At 46.1% G+C, this 21,285-nt stretch overlaps 1 protein-coding gene across 1 annotated transcript in view; it reads right to left on the reverse strand.

Moving 5' to 3' along the window:
* KMT2D (lysine methyltransferase 2D) overlaps positions 1-21,285 on the reverse strand; it is a 158,304-nt gene that overhangs the window by 11,904 nt on the left and 125,115 nt on the right. Inside the window, 8 exon segments of the mRNA XM_040425528.1 lie at positions 661-794; positions 2,189-2,324; positions 2,406-2,551; positions 6,605-6,780; positions 6,864-6,936; positions 7,018-7,174; positions 7,264-7,431; positions 19,519-19,656. Of these exon segments, the coding sequence (XP_040281462.1) occupies positions 661-794; positions 2,189-2,324; positions 2,406-2,551; positions 6,605-6,780; positions 6,864-6,936; positions 7,018-7,174; positions 7,264-7,431; positions 19,519-19,656 (1,128 nt within the window).

Here is a 21,285-nt window from a genome sequence, read left to right on the forward strand (position 1 = left end):
GCTCCGTTCTCATTGTAGGTGCGGGTCCCAGTGCCCATCAGACAATGCGGGCATATCTTAGCAATATGCCCCCATTGTCTGAGATGGGAAAACCCCATTAAAAATTGTTTGCCAGGAGAGTGAAATACCTTGGAACTGGAGCAGGGCGCCTCAAAATCATAGTGTCATTTCTTTGGGCAATAAACTTAAAGGGGTTCTGCACTTTGTTTAAACTGATGATTTATCCTCTGGATAGATCATCAGCTTCTCATCAGCGGTGGTCCGACACCTGGGACCCCCGCCGATCAGCTGTTTAAGAAGGCAGCGGCGCTCCAGCAGCACCGCGGCCTTCTCACTGTTTACCGCTGGCCAAGTGACGTCACGACTTTTATCAGCTGGCCTGTGATACTAGTCGTGACGTCACTGGGCCAGCGGTAAACGGTGAGAAGGCCGCGGCGCTGCTGGCGTGCCGCTGCCTTCTCAAACAGCTGATCGGCGGGCGTACCGGGTGTCGGACCCCCGCCGGTCAGATTCTGATGATCTATCCAGAGGATAGATCATCAGTTTAAACAAAGTGCAGAACCCCTTCAATAGAGCAGCAAGTACTTTACTGGTTCTGTTATTAACTGTCCGTGAAACCCCCGAAAATATCTACAGGGGAATAAGAACACAAATATTAACCTGTGTTAGAAGAGTAATAATGTCCAGCTCATTCTTCAGTGTGTAACCGGGAAGTACTGCATCGAGCTGCTTGAGCCAGTCAGTGCTATTCTCCAGTTTTGCCGGTTCAGATTTGTCCTTGTCACTGGTGTCACCTGTAAGGATGGCATTTACAATTTAAAAGCTGACTGTAAATGAATCATGAAGTAAATATCTGTTCAGAAGAACGACAACACTTGTTAAGTTACATATTGCAGTGCATCATAAAAATGTTAAGCCAATTAAACCGAGTACTACCTCCCAGTGAGCAAATATATAATATTTATGAGCCCTTTGCCGATTGACACCAAATCGAAAATCTGTTCTATTGTAGAGTAGAATACAACAGATTGCAGCCTGTTCAGACAGGTAAAAAGCGAACTATTAATTTGAATACTAACAGAGCATAAAATGGCTGCCTTCATGAAAACTACTTTATCTTAAAAAGAGTAAGGGCTCTTACAGGAGCAGATGCCGTGCGGGTAATCCGCTGCGTGACAGAGAGCCAAGCCGCGGACAGCAGAGACACGGAGCAGTAACATGATTGATAATGCTCTTTGCCGCTCTGTGACCTTTTTACTACAAAATCACGGTGACAACTTTATCTCACTGTGACTTTGTGGTAAAAAGGTCACAGAGAGGCACGGAGCATTATCAGTCATGTTACTGCTCCGTGTCTCTGCTGTCCGGGGCTTGGCTCTCTTTCACGCTCTCCACGGACAGCACACGTCCCTATTCATTTTAATGTGTGTATTCAGATATCAGTGTTTTAGCACGGTCCGTGGGTCGGTGTTTTTAGCACGGATGCATGCTCTATTTTGTCCGTGTTCACGGATCCATCACGCCCATAATAACCTATGGGTCCGGGTTGCATCTGTGTTTCACGGATCATTAGGAAGAGATGCTTTGAAAATTATTTTTCAGCTGCGCAGTGTCAGTGAAACACGGATGGCACACGGACCCAACCCAGATCCTTCACGGACAGCTTCACGGATGCATCGCTGACCATCTTCTCACGGATTTGAGCACTGACAGGTCTTTTTATTTTATTTTATTGCTAATGGCTAGGGACAGGGAACATTTTTCTAATATATGGTACTATATTTAAGGAAAACTTGGGCGGAGATGTCATCTTGTTCAGAGCCGCTGCTAAGGAACATCCATCTCCCTAACAGCACAGTGACTGGCTGGGAGCTGGTGGGCGTCTGCCTGCACTGCTCCCCCTCATATAGTAGGGAAATAAACGGTATAACTAGATGAAATGTACATGAATGTATAGCTACACTTCGCTCCTGCTCCCTGACAAAGCATTCCATTTCGGTAGCATGTTTTTTGGACTTACTTGTCACAGAAGCCATGAAGCTTTCAAAACAATATCCCCAGACTTTAAAACACCAAGTACACATTGTACCGGAAGGAGAACGCTTTGTAAATCTTAGAAAGGAAAATTTCAAGCAAAAACAGAAAACACAGGCTGGAAAAAAAGAGTCCCACATTACAGTCCACTCACCTTCTGTGGAGGGGTCCAAACGTTTCTTTATTTCGACATTACTTTTTAGACCACTCTCAGGGAAAAGAACTTCATAAGAATTTGGTAGCTTGATGCTCAGCAAACCAGCTACTGCGGTAACTACACCATTCAAATTCTGCAGATGAAAGCAGATGCAAAAGTTAAATAACTCCCAATACGTATACTCATTTACGTTGACTTGCGCCCCTTAACGTACCTTTGCTGCTGCTGCTGCAGATAATGTTAACATGACAGACACCTCACTGCCCTTCGTTTTATCCCACGATACCGTTCCTTCAGGAACATTTAAAATGGTTTTATCAGCAGACTCCGAGGTTTCTGCAGGTTTCACATCTGGAAATGCTGTAACAACAAGTGATGAGAATTAGAAGGAAAAAAAAAAAAAAAAAACTAATCTTAATGAGTAGCAATATTTCACCCAACCAATACTCAATGTAGGTCACAATTATCCTACTATGAGCTCATGCACATGAACGCATTTTCTTTGTGTCGTTTCGTTTTTTTTGCGGACTGTATGAGGAACCATTAATGCTAATAGGTCCGCAAAAAAACAAAAAAAACGGAAGTTACTCCGTGTGCATTCCATTTCCGTAGGTCCATTCCTCAAAAAAAATTGAACATGTCCTATTATGGTCCGCATAACGGACAAGGATAGGACTGTTCTATTAGGGTCCAGCTGTTCCGTTCTGCAAAATACATATGGTTGTGTGCATGAGCCCTAATTATGATGCACTAGGCTATACAATAAACATATGCTCCAGACACTGTAGAGTGCTTTTGTGACAGACTAAAAAAGGTCTGATGGCCATATGCTCTGTTAGGGCACATGGATGACAAAATACAGGGAAGATCCCTGCCCAGGAGCATCTTTTGGAGAACTCTTGAGGACCTGGTTTGCCCATGCATTAAATGAATGGACATTCATTTGAATGGCTGCTGTGTAATGCTTAATTTCCTCAGCAAAGGCTGCCGCAGGGAAAATGAAAGGTCAGGATTAGAAAAGCTGGACCCATGGTGCTCAGCTTCTATTCAAATCGGGATTGTATTCATGAGACAACCACTTTAACTCTTAAGGCTGTTTCACACGAGCGGATGCCGTGCGTGTCATCCGCAGCGTGAATGACAGCCAAGCTGCGCTCCGGACACCGACATCTAGGAATGAGAGAATAGACTTCAGATGAAAGATCCGAAGTCGATTCGCATAAAACTTTATTTGAATACTGTATGGAGTAGGAGCTCTGTACAGTATTAGAATGTAATGGCTCCGATGAGGCGAAGTTATTACTTCGCGAAGTCTTGCGACACTTCACATAATAACTTTAGAAATTGATTTATACTGTAAAAAATTATTTCCCGAACTCAGGTTCGGTTCCAAGGTACCACTTGACCCATTTTTCCGTTACGCCATTTGCTGTATTACAAAAATATTTTTATATTTTAATAGTATGGGCGTTTTTGGTCGCGGTGATACCCACGATGTTTATATTTTTGTTAATTTATGTAATTTTTTAAAAATATATTTTTAACGTTTTTTTTAAAACTTTTTTGTTATGATTTTGAAGCTCATATGTGAGCCCACAAAATCAAATTCTTTGTTTTTAAATTTTGAACATTCATCAATTTTTTATTTCCATTTAACCCGTCCGCTACCAGCGGTGCTGGAGCAATGTGTAAATATAGCGCCCGCTCGCACATGCAGCGGGCGCCAGATCTCTGCGGTTTCAAAAAGCAGAGACCTGCTGCTAATTACCGTGACCGGCAATAATGACGATCGCAGTAATTAAATGCTTTACATGATGTGACCAAGTGAGATCACGGCATCTAAATACGCAAAAACACACTGAAGTTCGTGCTTCCGAGCTTCCTACCGATGCCCCGTGTGGCCAACTGGGGCATCGGTAGTTGCGCTAAACACTTTGGGCATCGCTGATGAGGCTGAAAGTGTTCATGCTGCAATTCTTATTTTGGTCACCAGATGGCAGGCCAGGATAAGAAATGAGCAATATTGAGTTTAAATGGCATTTAAAAAATCCCTGATAGAACAAAATGAAAATGAAAAAACATAATTTACAGGCTCATATATAAGCCGCAAAATAACAAAAAAAAATTCCAATACGGAGAATGGCGTAACGGAAAAAAGGTTCAAAATGGCCGATTTGCCCCCAAAAAATGCAGTAAAATGTGATCAAAAAGTCACGCACACTCCAAAATGGTATCAATAAAAACTACAGATTGTGCCGCAAAAAATGAGCCCCTAAACAGCTCAGTAGACATAAGTATTAAAAAGTTATGGGGGTCAGAATATGGTGATGTAAAAAAATAAATAAAAAATGTTGCAAAGTTTACATTTATTTTTACACTATTTAGACATAAAGAACCTATACATATGGGGTATTGTTGTAATCTTACTGACCCAGAGAATGAAGGGCATGGGTCAGTTTTGCCATAAACGAAACGCATTGGGAAAAAAACCCGTAAAACGGTGGAGGAATTGTGGTTTTTTTTTTCAATTCCACCCCATTTGGATTTTTTTTTTACCGCTTCCCACTACATTTTATGCCATAATTAATGGTGGAATTAGAAAGTACAACCTGTCCCGCAAAAAATAAGACCCCATACAGCTATGTGACTGGAAATATAAAAAAAAGTTATGGCTCAAGGAAAATAGGGAAGAAAAAAAATAATGCAAAAACGGAAAAAACTCCGGTGTCCTAAGGGTTAAATGTCAGAATTGCTCATTTCCTATGATTGCCTGCCATCTGCTAGCCAAAATAAGAATTGCAACTTCAATACCATCAGTCTCTTAGGGCATTGAATTCAATTACCGGCATCCTCATTGGCCGCAGAGGATGCCTGTAAGAAGGCCAGAAGCACAAGCATGATCACGGCATCTAAAAGGCTTTAATTACTGCAATCGGCAATATTACTGCGGGTCTCTGCTGTTTGAAACCGCTGAGACCCGCCTGGCCATGACGCCCGCTGCACGTGCGAGCGGGCGGCATGTTTGCCCATCGGTCCAGCACCGTATATGTACAGCACTGGTGGCGAAGGAGTTAAAATAGTATGAATGGGCAATCGAGTTCAATATGTCACATGACAGACTCTTTCTGTTGGACTAAACTAGGGATCGACCGATATTGATTTTTTAGGGCCGATACCGATACCGATAATTTGTGAACTTTCAGGCCGATAGCCGATAATTTATACCGATATTCTGGGAATTTTCATTTTTGAGAAAAAAAAAAAATTCCTACACAAATCTGCTGAAAATTAATATGTTTATTGTTAATGTGTATTTTTTTTGTTTATTGTTAATGTGTATTTTTTTTTTATAAATCTTTTTCATTTATACTTAATATTTTTGTGTTTTTTTTTTTACTAACTTTTAACCCCCTTAGGGACTAGAACCCTTGTCCTATTCCCCCTGATAGATCTCTATCAGGGTGAATAGGATCTCACACTGTCCCTGCTGCTCTGTGCATAGTGCACACAGCAGCATGGAGCTGAACATGGCAGCCAGGGCTTCAATAGCGTCCTGGCTGCCATAGTAACCGATCGGAGCCCCAGGCTTACACAGCTGGGGCTCCGATCGGAGGAGCAGGGGAGAGGGGATCCTGTGGCCACTGCCACCAATGATTAATACTGGGTGGGGGGTGGGGGGGGGGGGGGGGGGGGGGGGGGCGCACTGCGCCACCAATGTTTTTACTATTGGCCGGGATTTGGATGGGGGTGGGGGGCGCACTGCGCCACCAATGAAGATAAGTCTATCGATCATTCATATACAGGAGGCGGGAGCTGGCTGCAGAATCACATAGCCGGCTCCCGACCTCTATCAGCGGTAGCTGCGATCCGCGGCACCTGAGGAGTTAACTACCGCGGACCGCAGCTACTTGTCATAGAGGTCGGGAGCCGGCTATGTGATTCTGCAGCCAGCTCCCGCCTCCTGTATATGAATGAATGAAAGGCTTATCTTCATTGGTGGCGCAGCGGCCACAGCCCCTCCCCTCCTCTTATGTTCTATCCTCTCATTGGCGGCAGCGGCAGCAGCAGCACAGGGGGAGGAGACACTGCTTCCTTCTCCCCTGTGCTGCGGAGGGAACACAGAGAGCGCTGTCAGCAGCGCGTTCTGTGTTCCCCATACGTTATCGGTATATCGGCAAAATAGATGCCGATACCGATAACGTTCAAAATCCTCAATATCGGCCGATAATATCGGCCAAACCGATAATCGGTCGATCCCTAGACTAAACACAAACATTTATTACAAATTTCCAAACTATGGCCCGAACATGTGGTTATCATATTGCAGTGAGGCTGTTTCTAAGACTGGTTCATCCACATGGGACAATTCCTTTGGGAAGTCACCCTGAAAAGATGCTCGATATGCTGACCAACCTGGTATAGGACAACGAGGAATGAGCGGTATGACTGGAGACAAGGCTCTCTCTTCCTCCTCATCTTTGACATCCCACAATGAAGGAAAGCGCTGTGTATCCTCCCCAAGAATACTCTCTGGGGAGGACGCAGGAACAATGCTATCAGGAGAATCACTTTCCTCATCACTCTCCATTCTAGATGAAGAAATAAAGATATATTTAATTCTACGTAAGACCTACTTGCTTCATGCTGTCTACTATGTTCACGGTTATCTCACCTGACATCCTCGCTTTGGTTGTGTGGGGGAGTAGGAAGGGCAGCCAAAAGGTCCAAGCTCCGTTCATCTGTACCTGTAGAACACAGTGTTAGAAGTTGCTTAGGTACAAATAGAGACTAAAGGAGCTGATGAATATTCTGCACATTCTGCACACCTTTTTTAACTTCTGCCTCTGCACTGCTTTCAGATTCCTTCTTCGCTTCATTCAGATCTTCAGCCGCTGTTACACCATTTACCATTTTCTGCTGTACGGAAGGAGGTGGAGTTGGAGGCAAGGATGAAGGAGGTGTAGGTGGATTACTGAGGTTGTTCTTTAAAATAAAATAAGCCAAGGTAAAATATTAAATAAGCAGCCGCGCTACAACCTTCATCTAGGTATCACATGAATTTGTCTAAGTACCTTGCTGAGTAGCTGAGTGTAGTAATCTGGGATACTCTCCAGAGCACCGCTGCCGAATGATCCTTTAAGTGGGCTTTTCCCATTAACTGGCGTACTGCTGCCAAACGGAGCGAACAGGCTGAAGTTTGCTGTAATTGAAGGCTCCATCAGAGGCAACAGAGAAAGCTCCTGTAAAAGAATCAGAAAAACTATTTTTACAGAAAAACAATTACTTGCTCTAAGGTCTCACCGCGTTTTGGATACCAGCCATGTGCCTTACTCAATTCTCTTTCCTTCTGTAGAAATGCCCTATCCAAGTATAGGACACGTTTTTATTTATTTTTGTGGGACTGCGGCATGGACATACAGATACGGGCAGCACACAGTGCGCTGTCTGCATTTTTTCTGGCCCCACTGAAATGAATGGGTCCGCATATGATCCGTGAAAACGCGAATCAGATGTGGAATAAAAAATAAACGGTTGTGTGCTTGAGGTCTTATTAAAGGGTTTTCCAGGGCAAAAAAATGTATGTTAAACGGCGGCCAACAGGTTAAAAATATCACTGCTCTTCACTTTATGCTCCCTTGCCTGCTCAGCCAATGTTATTTCCAGTGTGTCGAGCCCAGAAACAGGCAGTAAAAAGAACTGGTGCAAATTGGCAGCAGCAGGGAATCAGTGAGGTGAGTAATAACAACTTATATATTTTTAATCCATTCCCCCATTTTAAATAAAATATTTGCCCTGGATAACCCAATTGAAAGCTTTTTTTTGTTTTTTTTACAATATAGTTAAAAAAAAAAAAAAAACACTGCTCCACTGTTTAATACACAAGTGAAGGAGAGAATCATCAGTGAGCTTTCAGGGAATGTGACATGTATTTTGCTAGATTTGAAGGGGTTGTCTCATGACAGACAATGGGGGCATATTGCTAGGATTACCGCTGGGACCCGCACCTATATTGAGAACGGAGCCCCGAAAGTGAAGGAGGACGCACTGCGCATGCATAGCCGCCCTCCAGTCATTTTCTATGGGGCCGGTGAAAATAGCAGAGCGCTGGCTCGGCTATTTCCGTCGAGCCCATAGAAGTGATTGGGAGCAATCGCTGGTCATGCGCGGTGCGCTCCCATTCACTTCTATGGGGAGCCGGCTTGGTGGTGGCCGGACCGGAGTCCTCCAGCCACCACCTTGCGGTGCTCCGTTCTCGATATAGGTGCGGGTCCAAGCGGTGGGACCCGCACCTATAAGACAATAGGAGCATATCCTAGTGATATGACTGATGAGACAACCCATTTCAGTATTTATGTATATAAAATCAGCAGAAGTCGGATGATCATGCCATAAACATGCAGTTTATGGCATGAATTTTCCAGCATGGCCAACTACGTTTTCGACGTTAGTTTTTCAAACGACAGTTGGCAGAAACCGGCCATTCTCCAGCTCTCCTGGCTTTTTTGCGTAGTGAGACAAGACCAAGAAGGAGAGACGAGAAGGGACCTGGTAGGCGTCAAAACAAGAGATGGGAGGAAATCAGTAAGGGCAAGAGATTTTAAACCATTCTGAGCCCTTTTCTAAGACATTTGCCCCTTTAAAGGGTTTCTCAGGATTTATTTAAAATGGCTGTCTACAACCTGTCCCTAGAGTGTGAGCAGGACTGTCTACCTCCACTTGCAGAGCTGCTTACAGGGGTGAGGGGGCAAGGCCTCACTACGCACTACGTTCTGGCACTTGCATATAATATATATTGGTGAGTTTTCCTGTCAGGCTGCTCAGCTATGATGGCATATGATTGTAGGCGTATCATTGTACAGCTGTGTAGTGATTTGGGGTATTTAGCTCCCAGAGGATTTTCTAGGTTGAGTACAATTGTATCCACCTTTCAGCTGCAAGACACAGTATTTTTCACCCCATAAGGCACATTTTTACCCCCCTAAAGTGCGGGGGAAATGACCAAGTGTCTTATAATGTGAATACTAATGAGCGCTTAAATTATGAAAGAGCTCATTAGTACCGGAGGACCGGGAAGCAGTGAAGGCTCTGTACTCACTGCTTCCTGGTCCTCGGCTGTCAGCTGTGGCTGGGTGACTGATTCAAAGGCTGGGGGCTGATAGGAGGCATATGGGGCTCTTAGCTAAGGTCTGATTGGGGTCTGAGCTGGGGTCTAATCTGAAGTCTGATTGGGGGGGGGGGGGGGGGTCATTCACATTGGGGTCTGAGGTCTGATTGGGGGTCTAATCTGAGGTCTTATTGGGGTCTTATTAACATTAGGTCTTTGGTGGTCTGACTTAAGGTCTAATGAAAAGTATATATTTTTTATTGTCCTCCTCTAAAACCTAGGTGCGTCTTATGGGCCGCTGCGTCTTACAGAGCGAAAAATACGCTATATAAAAAGAGAGTAAATGTTTTGACAGGGATAAAAAAAATATGTTAAATTAAATCAAATGTATATTAGAAAGTTGTATCTTTATCTTTTTAAAACCAGAAAAAATAACTAAATTTCAACTTTTAGTTCACTGGGTGCAAGTAAAAAAAATGTGCCAGCACTGCCAGACAAACCAAAGCTTGTATAATGCCGGTTTCCGCACATACCATTAGCATCCTAGAAAATACCCTGGGAACAGTTCATTCCATTGTGAGTACTAAGATTTACAAAGTTGCATGATTTAAATGATCAAATCCAAGTCATTTTATTTTTTGCATTTTGAACAAGTTATTATTTTTTTTTTTTTTAACTCTACATACAGTGGATCTAAAAAGTCTACACACTCAAATTTCAGATCCGATTCATTTCCAACTTCAATGTTCACCATAATCTGTACAAGTTCATTGAAAAACAAACTGAAATCATTTGGCGGGGAAGGGGGGGGGGGGGGGGGGTGTAATAAAAATCGTGACATTTTCTTAGTTGCATTTAACAGCAAAAAGCCATGCTCCCTACACAGAACAGAAGGGTTTCCACCTAAACCCCTTTCAATCACGCCATTTTTTCACTGCCTCATTTGCTAACAGATGTTCCTTTAAGGCTGGGTTCACACGAGCGTGTCCGGATTAGTTCCAGATGCGTCCCGGTGTGTTGCGGCAAACCCGCGCGAGTAGGAATGCAATTGCGGTCAGTTTTGACTGCGATTGCGTTCCGATGTTCAGTTTTTATCGCGCGGGTGCAATGTGTTTTGCACGCGCGTGATAAAAAAAACCGACTGTGGTACCCAGACCCGAACTTCTTCATAGAAGTTCAGGTTTGGGTTCGGTGTTGTGTAGATGTTATTATTTTCCCTTATAACATGGTTATAAGGGAAAATAATAGCATTCTGAAAACAGAATGCTTAGTAGGTGATCAATTGAGGGTTAAAAAAAAAAAAAAAAAAAATTAACTCACCTTCTCCTCTTGTTCACGTAGTTCTCCCGGTCTTTAGTTCTTTAAAAGATGAAGTATGGGCTAAAGGACCTTTGGTGACGTCAGATCACATGCTCCATCACCGCGGTGATGCACCATGTGATTGGAGCATGTGATCTGACGTCACCAAAGGTCCTTTAGCCCATAGTTCATCTTTTAAAGAACTAAAGACCGGGAGAACTACGCGAACAAGAGAAGGTGAGTTAATTATATATATTTTTTTTAACCCTCAATTGATCACCTACTAAGCATTCTGTATTCAGAATGTTATAAGGGAAAATAATATAGTGAATAGACTGTCACCTAGCAACCATGCGTGAAAATCGCACCGCATCCGCACTTGCTTGCGGATGCTTGCGATTTTCACGCAACCCCATTCACTTCTATGGGGCCTGCGTTGCGTGAAAAACGCAGAATATAGAGCATGCTGCGATTTTCACGCAACGCATAAGTGATGCGTGAAAATCATCGCTCATCTGAACAGCCCCATTGAAATGAATGGGTCCAGATTCAGTGCGGGTGCAATGCGTTCACCTACCGCATTGCACCCGCGCGGAAATCTCGCCCGTGTGAACGCAGCCTAAAGGGTAGAGTCCTGACCAAGTTTTCACCTCCACTAGAACAGTTGATGACCCCATCTTGCCCTGGGCTCCATAGCAGTCACATGGTCTGCCGCTATGGTAGTTACGCCCCTGGTCCGTAAACAGCTTACAACACATCAAAGGGATGTCACCGCTGAAAGGTATCAGTCAGGAGAATGGTACAAAAAAACGTATACAAGACATTTGATATATCAAGGAACACAGTGAAGGTGGTTATCAAGAAGTGGTGAAGTTTGGCACAACAGTGACATGAACAAGAACTGGACGTCACTCAACTACCATACTCGCCCTTCCGTACAAAGGGTATTCCTATAAAACCATTTAAAACCGCAGACAGACACACACACACACACACACACACACACAGGTGGGTAACCATGATAAGTACCCTACCATAAACCATCCCACTGATCATTGCAATACAACACAATCTAAAGTGCAAGGGAAAATAATAGTACAAAAGATGCAAAAATATAAAGCTGATCAGCATAAAAACTGATATACCAAAAAAGTAATAAATAATACATAAAAAAAAAAGTGTATACAAAACCCTTGCAACCCGAACTGGGGGATGGAGCAAGCAAGTGGGAAAATGTGTTTTGGTCTGATGAGACCAAGGTTGAACTTTTTGGCCAGAATTCCAAAAGGTATGTTTGGTGCAAAGCCAACACTGTGCATCACCAAAAGAACACCATACCCACAGTGAGGCATGGTGCAGGCTTTAGGTGGAGGGAATTATCAGTCAATTTTTGACACAAACCCTTCCGGTCTCTGCTAAAAAGCTGAAGAGGAATTTCACCTTTCAGCAAGACATTGACCCAAAGCATACCTCCTCAACAAAAGAATGGCTTCACCAGAAGACGATCAAGCCACAGCCCAGACCTGAATCCAGTTGAAAATCTGTGGGTTGACCTGAAGAGGGCTGTACACAGATGCCCTCTCAATCGGACAGATTTGGAGCGCTTTTACAAGGAAGAGTGGGCAAAGATTGCCAAGTCAAGATGTGCCATGTTGATAAACTCCTACTTAAAAAGGCTGAATGCCGTCATAAATTCAAAGGGTACTTCAACAAAGTATTAGTTTAACCCTTTCCCGAAATGTGGCGTACTATTATGTCACACATTGGATTTTTAAAGATGGTGCCTACTCCGGAGCAGCCACCGGTGGTAATGCCGATTGCAGACATTTAACCCCTCAGATGCCGTTGTCAAATGTGGCCGTGGCATCTGAGCACGCAAAAATCCGCAAGCACGCGCTTTCGGGTGTGTACCGGCTCCCCCTTGAGAAGATCAGGGGAGCCGGATTATGTGTGCAGCAGCCTCTGTACCCCTGAGTGATGGCAGGGCTTCATAGGAACACAGTGTAATCCTAATAGACTCCAATGCTAATACATTGGAGTCTATGAGACAAGCAATCTGATGATTGCTTGTTATAGTTCCCTATGGGAACTATTTTTTGTTTTTTAAGTTTAAAAAATAAAATTCTAATCACCCCCTTTCCCCAAAATCCAAATAAAAATACAGAAAAAAAAAAAAAACACATCATGAACATTGCCGTGTGCAAAAACACCCGTAATATTAAAATATAAAAATATTCATCCCACGCAAACGACAAAATGGAAAACGTCAAAGTTACGGACTTGCTGTTTTGTAATAAGAAAGTGATCACAACATCATACAAGCCCCATTGAAAATTACAAATTGCCCTGCAAAAAATTAACCCTCACACAGCTCCATATACACAGCTACAAAAAAGTTATAGGGATCGGAATATGGTGAAGAAATTTTTTTCAAGGTTTTTTTTTTTTCAGTATTAACCCCTTAAGGACACATGTTCCGATCACTGCCCCCCGGTGGGCTGTGATCGGAACAAGGTGCCTGCTCAAATCATTGAGCAGGCACCTCGACTAAATGCGCGGGGATCAGGAACTTTTATATGCCGAAAATAGATTCTCTCTCTCTCTCGTTTTGTTTGGCTGTTAACCCTTGCTTTGTAACTGGAAAAAAAAATATAAAAATGGAAAATCTGCCAAAAAAGTGAAATTTTGAAATTGTATCTCTATTTTCAATTAAATCTTGTGCAACACCTAAAGGGTTAACAAAGTTTGTAAAATCAGTTTTGAATACCTTGAGGGGTGTAGTTTCTTAGATGGGGTCACTTTTATGGAGTTTCTACTCTAGGGGTGCATCAGGGGGGCTTCAAATGGGACATGGTGTAAATAAACCAGTCTAGCAAAATCTGCCTTCCAAAAACCATACGGAGCACCTTTCCCTGTGTGCCAGTACAGTAGTTTACGGCCACATATGGGGTGTTTTTGCAAACTACAGAATCGAGGCAATAAATATAGCATTTTGGTTGGCTGTTAACCCTTGCTTTGTTACTGGAAAAAATTTATTAAAAAGGAGATTTTTTGTGAAACTCACCTGTAAAATCTTTTTCTCGTCTTTTCCATTGGGGGACACAGACCATGGGTATAGCTTAAGCCACCACTAGGAGGAGACACTATGCAAATAAGAAAAAACAGCTCCTCCTCCACTGGCTATACCCCCATGCTCCAACAAAAAGGCGAAGGAGACAAAAACCAAATATTAACAAAGAAAACAGAACCGAGGAATACCGCCATCTGGCCGTAAACCATAAGGTCCCAATAGAATAGAACCAACCCCTCCTGTAACAGACAAGAATGGGTGGGAGCTGTGTCCCCCAATGGAAAAGACGAGAAAAAGATTTTACAGGTGAGTTTCACAAAAAATCTCCTTTTCTCGCCCATTCCATTAGGGGACACAGACCATGGGACGTCCTAGAGCAGTCCATGGGGTGGGAAGACCAACACCTCCAGAGGGAAACGTCCAACGGTTAAACAGGAACCATAGCCTGCAATACCTTGCGCCCTATGGCAGCATCAGCCGACGCCAGAGAGTGCGGCTGGTAGAACTTGGTAAAGGTATGTAAGGATGACCAGGTGGCCGCCTTACAAAGTTGTGATGTAGAGGCTCGATTGCGCCTAGCCCAGGAGGCCCCCCACCGCCCTGGTGGAGTGCGCGGTAACCCCCGCTAGGGGAAACCCTACCCCGGGACCGATAGGCCATGGCAATAGTCGACCGAATCCACCGAGCCACAGTGACCTTGGAGGCCGCCAGACCCTCACGAGGACCCTCGGGAACCACAAAAAGGGAGTCCGAGCAGCGAAATGGGGCAGTAACCGACAGGTACACCCGCAAAGCACGGACAACATCCATAGAATGGAGAGAGCGCTCCTTGGGGTTCTCCAGAGCTGGGCAAAAAAAAGAAGAGACTGGGGGCAGTACCACCCTATCCTTATGGAAGACCAAAAAGGGTCCCTTGGAGGAAAGGGCGCCCAGCTCCGATACCCTCCAGAAAGAGGTGATGACCACCAAAAGACCACCTTCCAGGTTAGAAGACTCAGGGAAATGTCCCTCAGGGGCTCAAAGGAGCCGCCTGTAGAGAAGGCGGGACCAGGTCCAGATCCCAGGGGGGGGGGCAGGAGAGGAACAAAGGGAAGGACCGAATGCGCCACCCCCAGTAGGAAGGTCCTCACCGGACCGAGCAGAGACAGAGACCGCTGAAAGAAAATGGCCAGAGCAGAGACCTGACCCTTCAGAGAGCTCAGGGACATTCCCATCTCAAGACCCGACTGGAGAGAAGAGAGGATCACCTGAACGAAGAAACTAAGTGAAAAAACACCTAACTTCTCGCAAAAAGGCAAGAAAGGCCTTCCAGGTAGGATAGTATATCCGGGAGGAAGCTGGTCTCCTGGCTCTTATCATGGACTTCAAGACAGTCTGAGAAGCCCCTCTACTTCAAGATGGAGGTCACAACAGCCACGCCGTTAAACGAAGCGGCTGTAAAATCCGGTGGAAGAGCGGTCCTTGAGACAGTCGGTCCTCCCTGAGAGGAAGAGGCCAGGGAATGTCTGCCAGCATCTGAGTGCCTTCCGAGAATCAGGCGCGGCGAGGCCAATCGGGGGGCGATGATTATGGTCGAGAACCCTTCCGCTGCGACCCTGCGAAGAACCTTTGGGAGTGAGGCAGTGGTGGGAAGACAGAGGAGCGCGAAGTCTCGCCACGGAGACACCAGAACGTCCACCCCGTATGCCTCAGGATCCCGAGCTCGGCCCAAGAACCTCGTTGTTGAGCCTGGACGCCACCAGGTCTACGTCCGGGCGGCCCCAACGGCGACAGATGTCCTCGAATACGTCCTGATGCAGAGACCACTCTCCCGGATCCACCCTGTTGCGGCTGAGAAAGTCTGCCGTCCAGTTTTCGACCCCTGGGATGTACACTGCAGACCATATTGAAACATGAGCTTCCGCTCACTGGAGGATTCTTTTCACCTCTTGCATCACCTGTCCGGCTGCGGGTTCCACCCTGAAGATTGATGTAGGCCACAGCTGTGGCATTGTCCGACTGGACCCTTATCAGGAGACCTGCCAAGAGGGGGGTCCAATGAGACAGAGAGAAAAATTACTCTGAGCTCCAGTATGTTGATCAGAAGGCGGGCTTTCACTTCTGACCCACCCTCTGAACCATCCGAGCCCGGAAAAAGCCACCCCAACCCCGGAGACTAGCATCGGAGATTGGGAGGAAGGATCTCCCGGAAGCCAGATTCTGAGGGGACAGCCACCACGGGAGTCCCATGCGAACCCAAGGCGGTAGGCGGATCTGAGAGTCCAGACCCCTCGATGTCCTGTCCCAGAAGGACAGGATCGCCTGTCGCAGAGGCAGAGTGTGAAACTGGGCAAAGGGAACAGGCTCGAAGGAGGCCAACATAAGCCCCAGAACCTGCATGCACTCCCTGATGGAGATACAACGGAGAATGCAGAAGGCGAGACACAGACTCCCGTATCCGAGAGAACTTGTAATCCGGAAGGAATACCTGGGCTGCAGTGGTGTCCAGAATCATCCCCAGGAAGGTCACCCTCTGGGCAGGTTGGCGAGAGGACTTCGGGAAGCTGATCAGCCAGCCGAACTGCTGCAGGCCTTTATCAGTATGTTGTCCAGGTAGGGCACCAAAGATAATGACGGCGGCCAATGGCGAAGCGCAGGAATCTGTGGTGAGATTCTGCGATAGGGACATGCAGATAGGCGTCCCGGGTGTCCACTGACGTGAGGAACTCCCCTGGAAGAAAAGAAGCAATAACGGAGCGGAGGGATTCCATCCGGAACCTCCGCACCCGACGGGACTTGTTAAAGAGCTTCAGGTCTAGGACCAGACGTACAGATCCCTCCTTCTTTGGCACCACAAAGAGATTAGAGTAGAATCCTGTACCCTGTTCCTCCAGAGGAACTGGGGCAACTACTCCCCGGACCAGAAGGGAAGAGACCACTTGTAAAAGGGCCGAGGCTCGGGCCGGATCACCCGGAACCAGAGAAGGGAAGAAATGTTCCGGAGGTCTGGAAGCGAATTCTCTCTTGTAACCAGAAGTTACAATTTTCAGCGTCCAGGCGTCTCGAACGTGAGCTCTCCAGACCTGCTGAAAGGAGAGCAGACGGCCCCCCCACTGCAGGCGGTGGGGGTGCCCCTTCAGGCAGAGAACTGCTTGTGAGCCGCGGGGCGGGCAGAACTCCCCTGGAATTGTGTTTGCGGACGCCAGGGAGGCTGAGGTGTAAAGGAAGGCTTCTTGCGGGAGTCCTGAGAGCCACCGGAGGAGGGGGCTGTCTCGAAAGGACTGGTTTCTAGAGCCAACGGGCGAGCTCTGAAGGCGCGCTTGGATCTAGATTGGGGCAGGTGTGTGCTCTTGCCCCCCGTAGCGTCAGAGATAACCTCTTCCAGCGTAGCACCGAAGGGCCTGGAGCCCGCAAAGGGGAGATTAGTGAGGGAGCGCTTGGAGGAAGCGTCGGCGTCCCAGACCTTCAACCAGACCTTCAACCAGACCTCCCTGCGCTGCATGACCGAGAGGGCCGAAATCCGCGCAAAGAGAGTGCTGAAGTCCAATGAGGCCTCACAAAGAAATATTGTCGCTTGGACATCTGGAGGACAAAGCTCATGGTGTCCGCAGAGGTATCCTACTCTGCGATGTCCTGATGATGGCACTGCAACCACACCGAAAGGGCCCTGGCTACCCAGGCCGAGGCGAACGCGGGCCGCAGACCAGTGCCTGCCAGAGTGAAGATGGCTTTGGAAAGAGTCCAAACGCCTATCAACGGAGTCCTGTAGGGAGAACCCATCCAGGACTGGTATTGCCGAATTCTTAGCCAATCTGGCCACCGGCGGGTCGACCATAGGAGGAGAAGACCACTGACGGCGGCAATACCGGAGTCAGGGTCTCCTACAGTTTTGCGGAACACTATCTGTCCTACTGTGACCTGTGAGGAGCTAGAGTAGCAGCCAAGCGTGGAGAAGCGCTGAGGCAAAGTGGAAGAGCCTCAGTCACGTCACAGATTGCGCGAAAAATTCGCGCCCAAAATTTGCGGTAAAAAAATGGCGAAATAATCACGCAAAAAATTCGCGCGCGCGGGAAACATGAAGAAAGGCAGACAGATGTCCTCGAAAACTTCTGGATTTAAGTACCCAGGTTTCACCATGATGGCGGCAATCCCTGCAAAGGAAGGGGCCACGGTCTCCTACTGTTCCTGCAGCACGCAAGACAATAACTATCCTACCGCGATAGAGTGAAGCCAGGAGCAGCCGCGTATGGAGAGCGCTGAGCCGGAAGTGCGGAGCAGAAGAATAGGGCACCTCCCACAAATCACGTCAGGAGGCACGAAACCTGCGTGCGCGCGGGAAATATGAAAAATAACAGACGCGGCCGCCGGAAGGGTAGGAGGGCCCACCCCCTAGACACCGCTGAGGGAGAGCCGAGGAAGTTGCCGCTTCCGATAGCGATTGCCCCAGACAGGGAACCTTCCCCCGTTCAAACCACCCACCAAGCGGCCCTAAGTGTCACACTGGGAGACAGGGAAGGTAGTGTACTTATCTGCGTCCTGCAGTCTTCACCCTCAGATCCACACCAGCGGAGGTCACCTCTCAGTCAGCTGGCACAAGGAGTGGCAGTGATCTGGAGGAGGGCAGGAAGGTGACCCCGAATCTGTTAGGCCGCCGGAGCTGCAGGTCGAGCCCGGTTCCACTTAACTTCTGAGGGGGGTGGGAGGTAGCTGGGGACGTCAGTTCTACCCCGGCGCTTGCTCCACCGAGAGACCAGGGAAGCAAAATTGCGACCCTGCTGAAAAAAGTAAACGGGAGTAGAGTCGAAAATGTCACCTCCTTATCCGACACTAAGCAAGACTGGGGTCCTCCCGGTGGAGCATGGGGGTATAGCCCGGGGAGGAGGAGCTTTTTTTTTTTTTATTTGCATCGTGTCTCCTCCTAGTAATGACCTAGGCTATACCCATGGTCTGTGTCCCCCAATGGAATGTACGAGAAATATTTTTATACTATGGGCGTTTTCGCACATTACGACACCCATGATGTGTTTTTTTTTTTTCTTTTTTTTTAGTTCTTTTATTTTGGGAAAAGGGTGATTTGAATTTTTATGTTTATTTTTGTTTTGTTTTTTTTTTTACACTTTTTTTTTTATTGTTCCCTAACATTGGAGTCTATGAGAAAATTGCTTGTTTCCTATGGAGTCCTATTACAGGCAAAGGCTCCATATTATGCAGCAGCCTCCTGTCATTCACAAAGACAGGGGCTGCTGCACGCAAGCTACGGCTCCTACAATCGACGCTCGGGGAAGCCGGAGCACCACCGGGAGCGTGTGCTTTCGGTTTTCAGTGCGCTCAGATGCCGTGGTCAGGATTGACCACGGCATCTGAGGGGTTAAATGTCCGTGATCGGCATTACTGCTATAGCGCCCGCAGAGCTCAGGAGCGGGCGCCATCTTTAAAGACCTGGCCAGCGCCGTACTATTACGGCACTGGTCGGGAAGGGGTTCAAAGGTGGAATTAGAGAGTACAACTTGTCCCACAAAAAGCAAGCCCTTATATGTGAATGAAAAAAAATAAAAAAAATAAAGTTATGGTTCCGGAAAGGCAGGGAGTGAGAAAAAAAAACAAACTCTGAAGTGTTAAGGGTGTGAATATTTATGCAATCAGTATTTTAGTTCTTTATTACACACTACAAGATTTCAGTTTGTTTTTCAATTGAAGTGTACAGATTGTAGGGGACAAAGATGGAAAGAGTTCTGAAATGATTGAGTTTTAACAGGGGTGCGCAGGCTTTTTACATCCACTGTACAGGCTTGGCACACCGCTGCCCAATAACCCTGGATAATGAAGACGATAAACCTATGTACTCGTCTACAAAGCAAGTAAAAAGGGAAATACCTGCTTGAGCTGTTTCACAATTGCTTCTGGTGATTTTAGGCTGTCCTCCCTGCGAATCTTTTTGCGGGAGTTTGGTACCTTCTCGTTGGTTTTCTGCGCCCGTTTTGGTTTGGGTACAGTCTTTTTTGAACAGATATCCTGAAGAAAAATAAATAAATTAAAAACCAAAAGAGTAGTTATAGGTGACCCAATTTTGAAATACACAAACCAATGAAGACTGGCACTCTACCTGTTGCGGCTGAACCTCCAGCCATAATAAAAACAATCAGGGCTACATAGAACCGTGGTTGGGTGACGGGGCTTAAATATGTAATTACATGAGTAATACACAGCACATAGAAAAGCTCTGTGCACACAGCTTTTAGCTGCAATTAGAAGGGAGATGTACTGCAGGCTACTCACACCCAACAGCTTCTGGATGACTATTTCCTCCTAATCCAGGGTCAAAGGCTGTTGAGCAGAGGCAGTTTGCATCTCATGAACATGGCTCCTGCCTTCATGTGTCTTTAGTGCTCCCTCTGACATCTTCCACCTGAAAACAGAGTCTGTTCCTTCATACAATACCTTCTTAGGACAACAAGAGTGGTACAGTTCCATACACCTCCTTAAAGGGTTTTTCCAGGAGTTTTATACCGATAACCTATCCTCTGAAGAAGCAAGGTACATTGTATAGTGGGTCTGCTTGGTATCGCGCTCAGTCCCATTCACTTATATGGGGCTGAGCTGCACCTAGGCCACGTGACTGATGAACGTGTCGTCACTGACCTAGGAAAAGCAGTGAGAAGCACAGGAACGCTGGAGCCTTCTCAAACAGCTGACCGGCGGGGGTCCTGGGTTTTGGATCTCCACCGATCAGATACTGATGACCTGCACTGAGGATTGGTCATCAGTAGTAAAGTCATGGAAAACACTTTTAATCCAAAAAGGCTGCATTAAGAAGGTGCCATACTGTGTTGGCGTAATCTTGGTGCGTGTTTTCAGGGTTGAGGATCGAAGAAGTACTAAAAGACACATGACTAATCTGAATTACCACCAGTACCTGTAAGGCTGGGTTCAGACCTGAGCGTATTAGATATGCACTTTTTACAGGCGTTTTTAATCGGGCGTTTGTATCAGGCGTTTTTAATGTGCAGAAACAAGCAAACGCCCATTTAGGCGCGTTCCCGCTGAAGTCTATGGGTGGGAACGCGCGACAATACGCCCCAAAGAAGCTCCTGTACTTCTTGAGGCGTAGGGCATTTTACAGCGCGTTCGTACGCGCTGTAAAACGCTCAGGTGAGAACCATGCCCATAGGGAAACATTGGTTTTTGCCTGTTGAGCGCTTTACAGCGCATTGGAACGTGCTGTAAAACGCTCAGGTCTGAAACCAGCCTAAACAAATGAGAGCTAAGCGTCTTTCCCTACAAGTAGTTGTGCGGGGGTGGCACATCAATATACCCTACGGCAGAAGATCAAGAGGTGCCCTGATATGGAGTCTGAACATGGTGACAAAACCACATCAGCTATTAAACTGTAAATGAGTAAACCTTGGCCAAAAAAAATAATCAATTGGAAATGTATGAACGCACAGTTCACGCGTTATGAATGGATAATTATATACCTTGTGACTGGTCAACAAAATTTCAAAAACGTAAAGGGAACGTCAGCAAAAAGTGACCTATTGTTTAAATCACATCTAAGTAAAACATTTAAGAATTTATTTTTTAGTTATTTTCTTTCCCATGTCAATATCTATATTTAAAACAAAAACCATAAAATCCTGCAAT

Source organism: Bufo bufo, chromosome 3 (genome assembly GCF_905171765.1).
Source record: "Bufo bufo chromosome 3, aBufBuf1.1, whole genome shotgun sequence".
NCBI classification, from domain to species: Eukaryota; Metazoa; Chordata; class Amphibia; order Anura; family Bufonidae; genus Bufo; species Bufo bufo.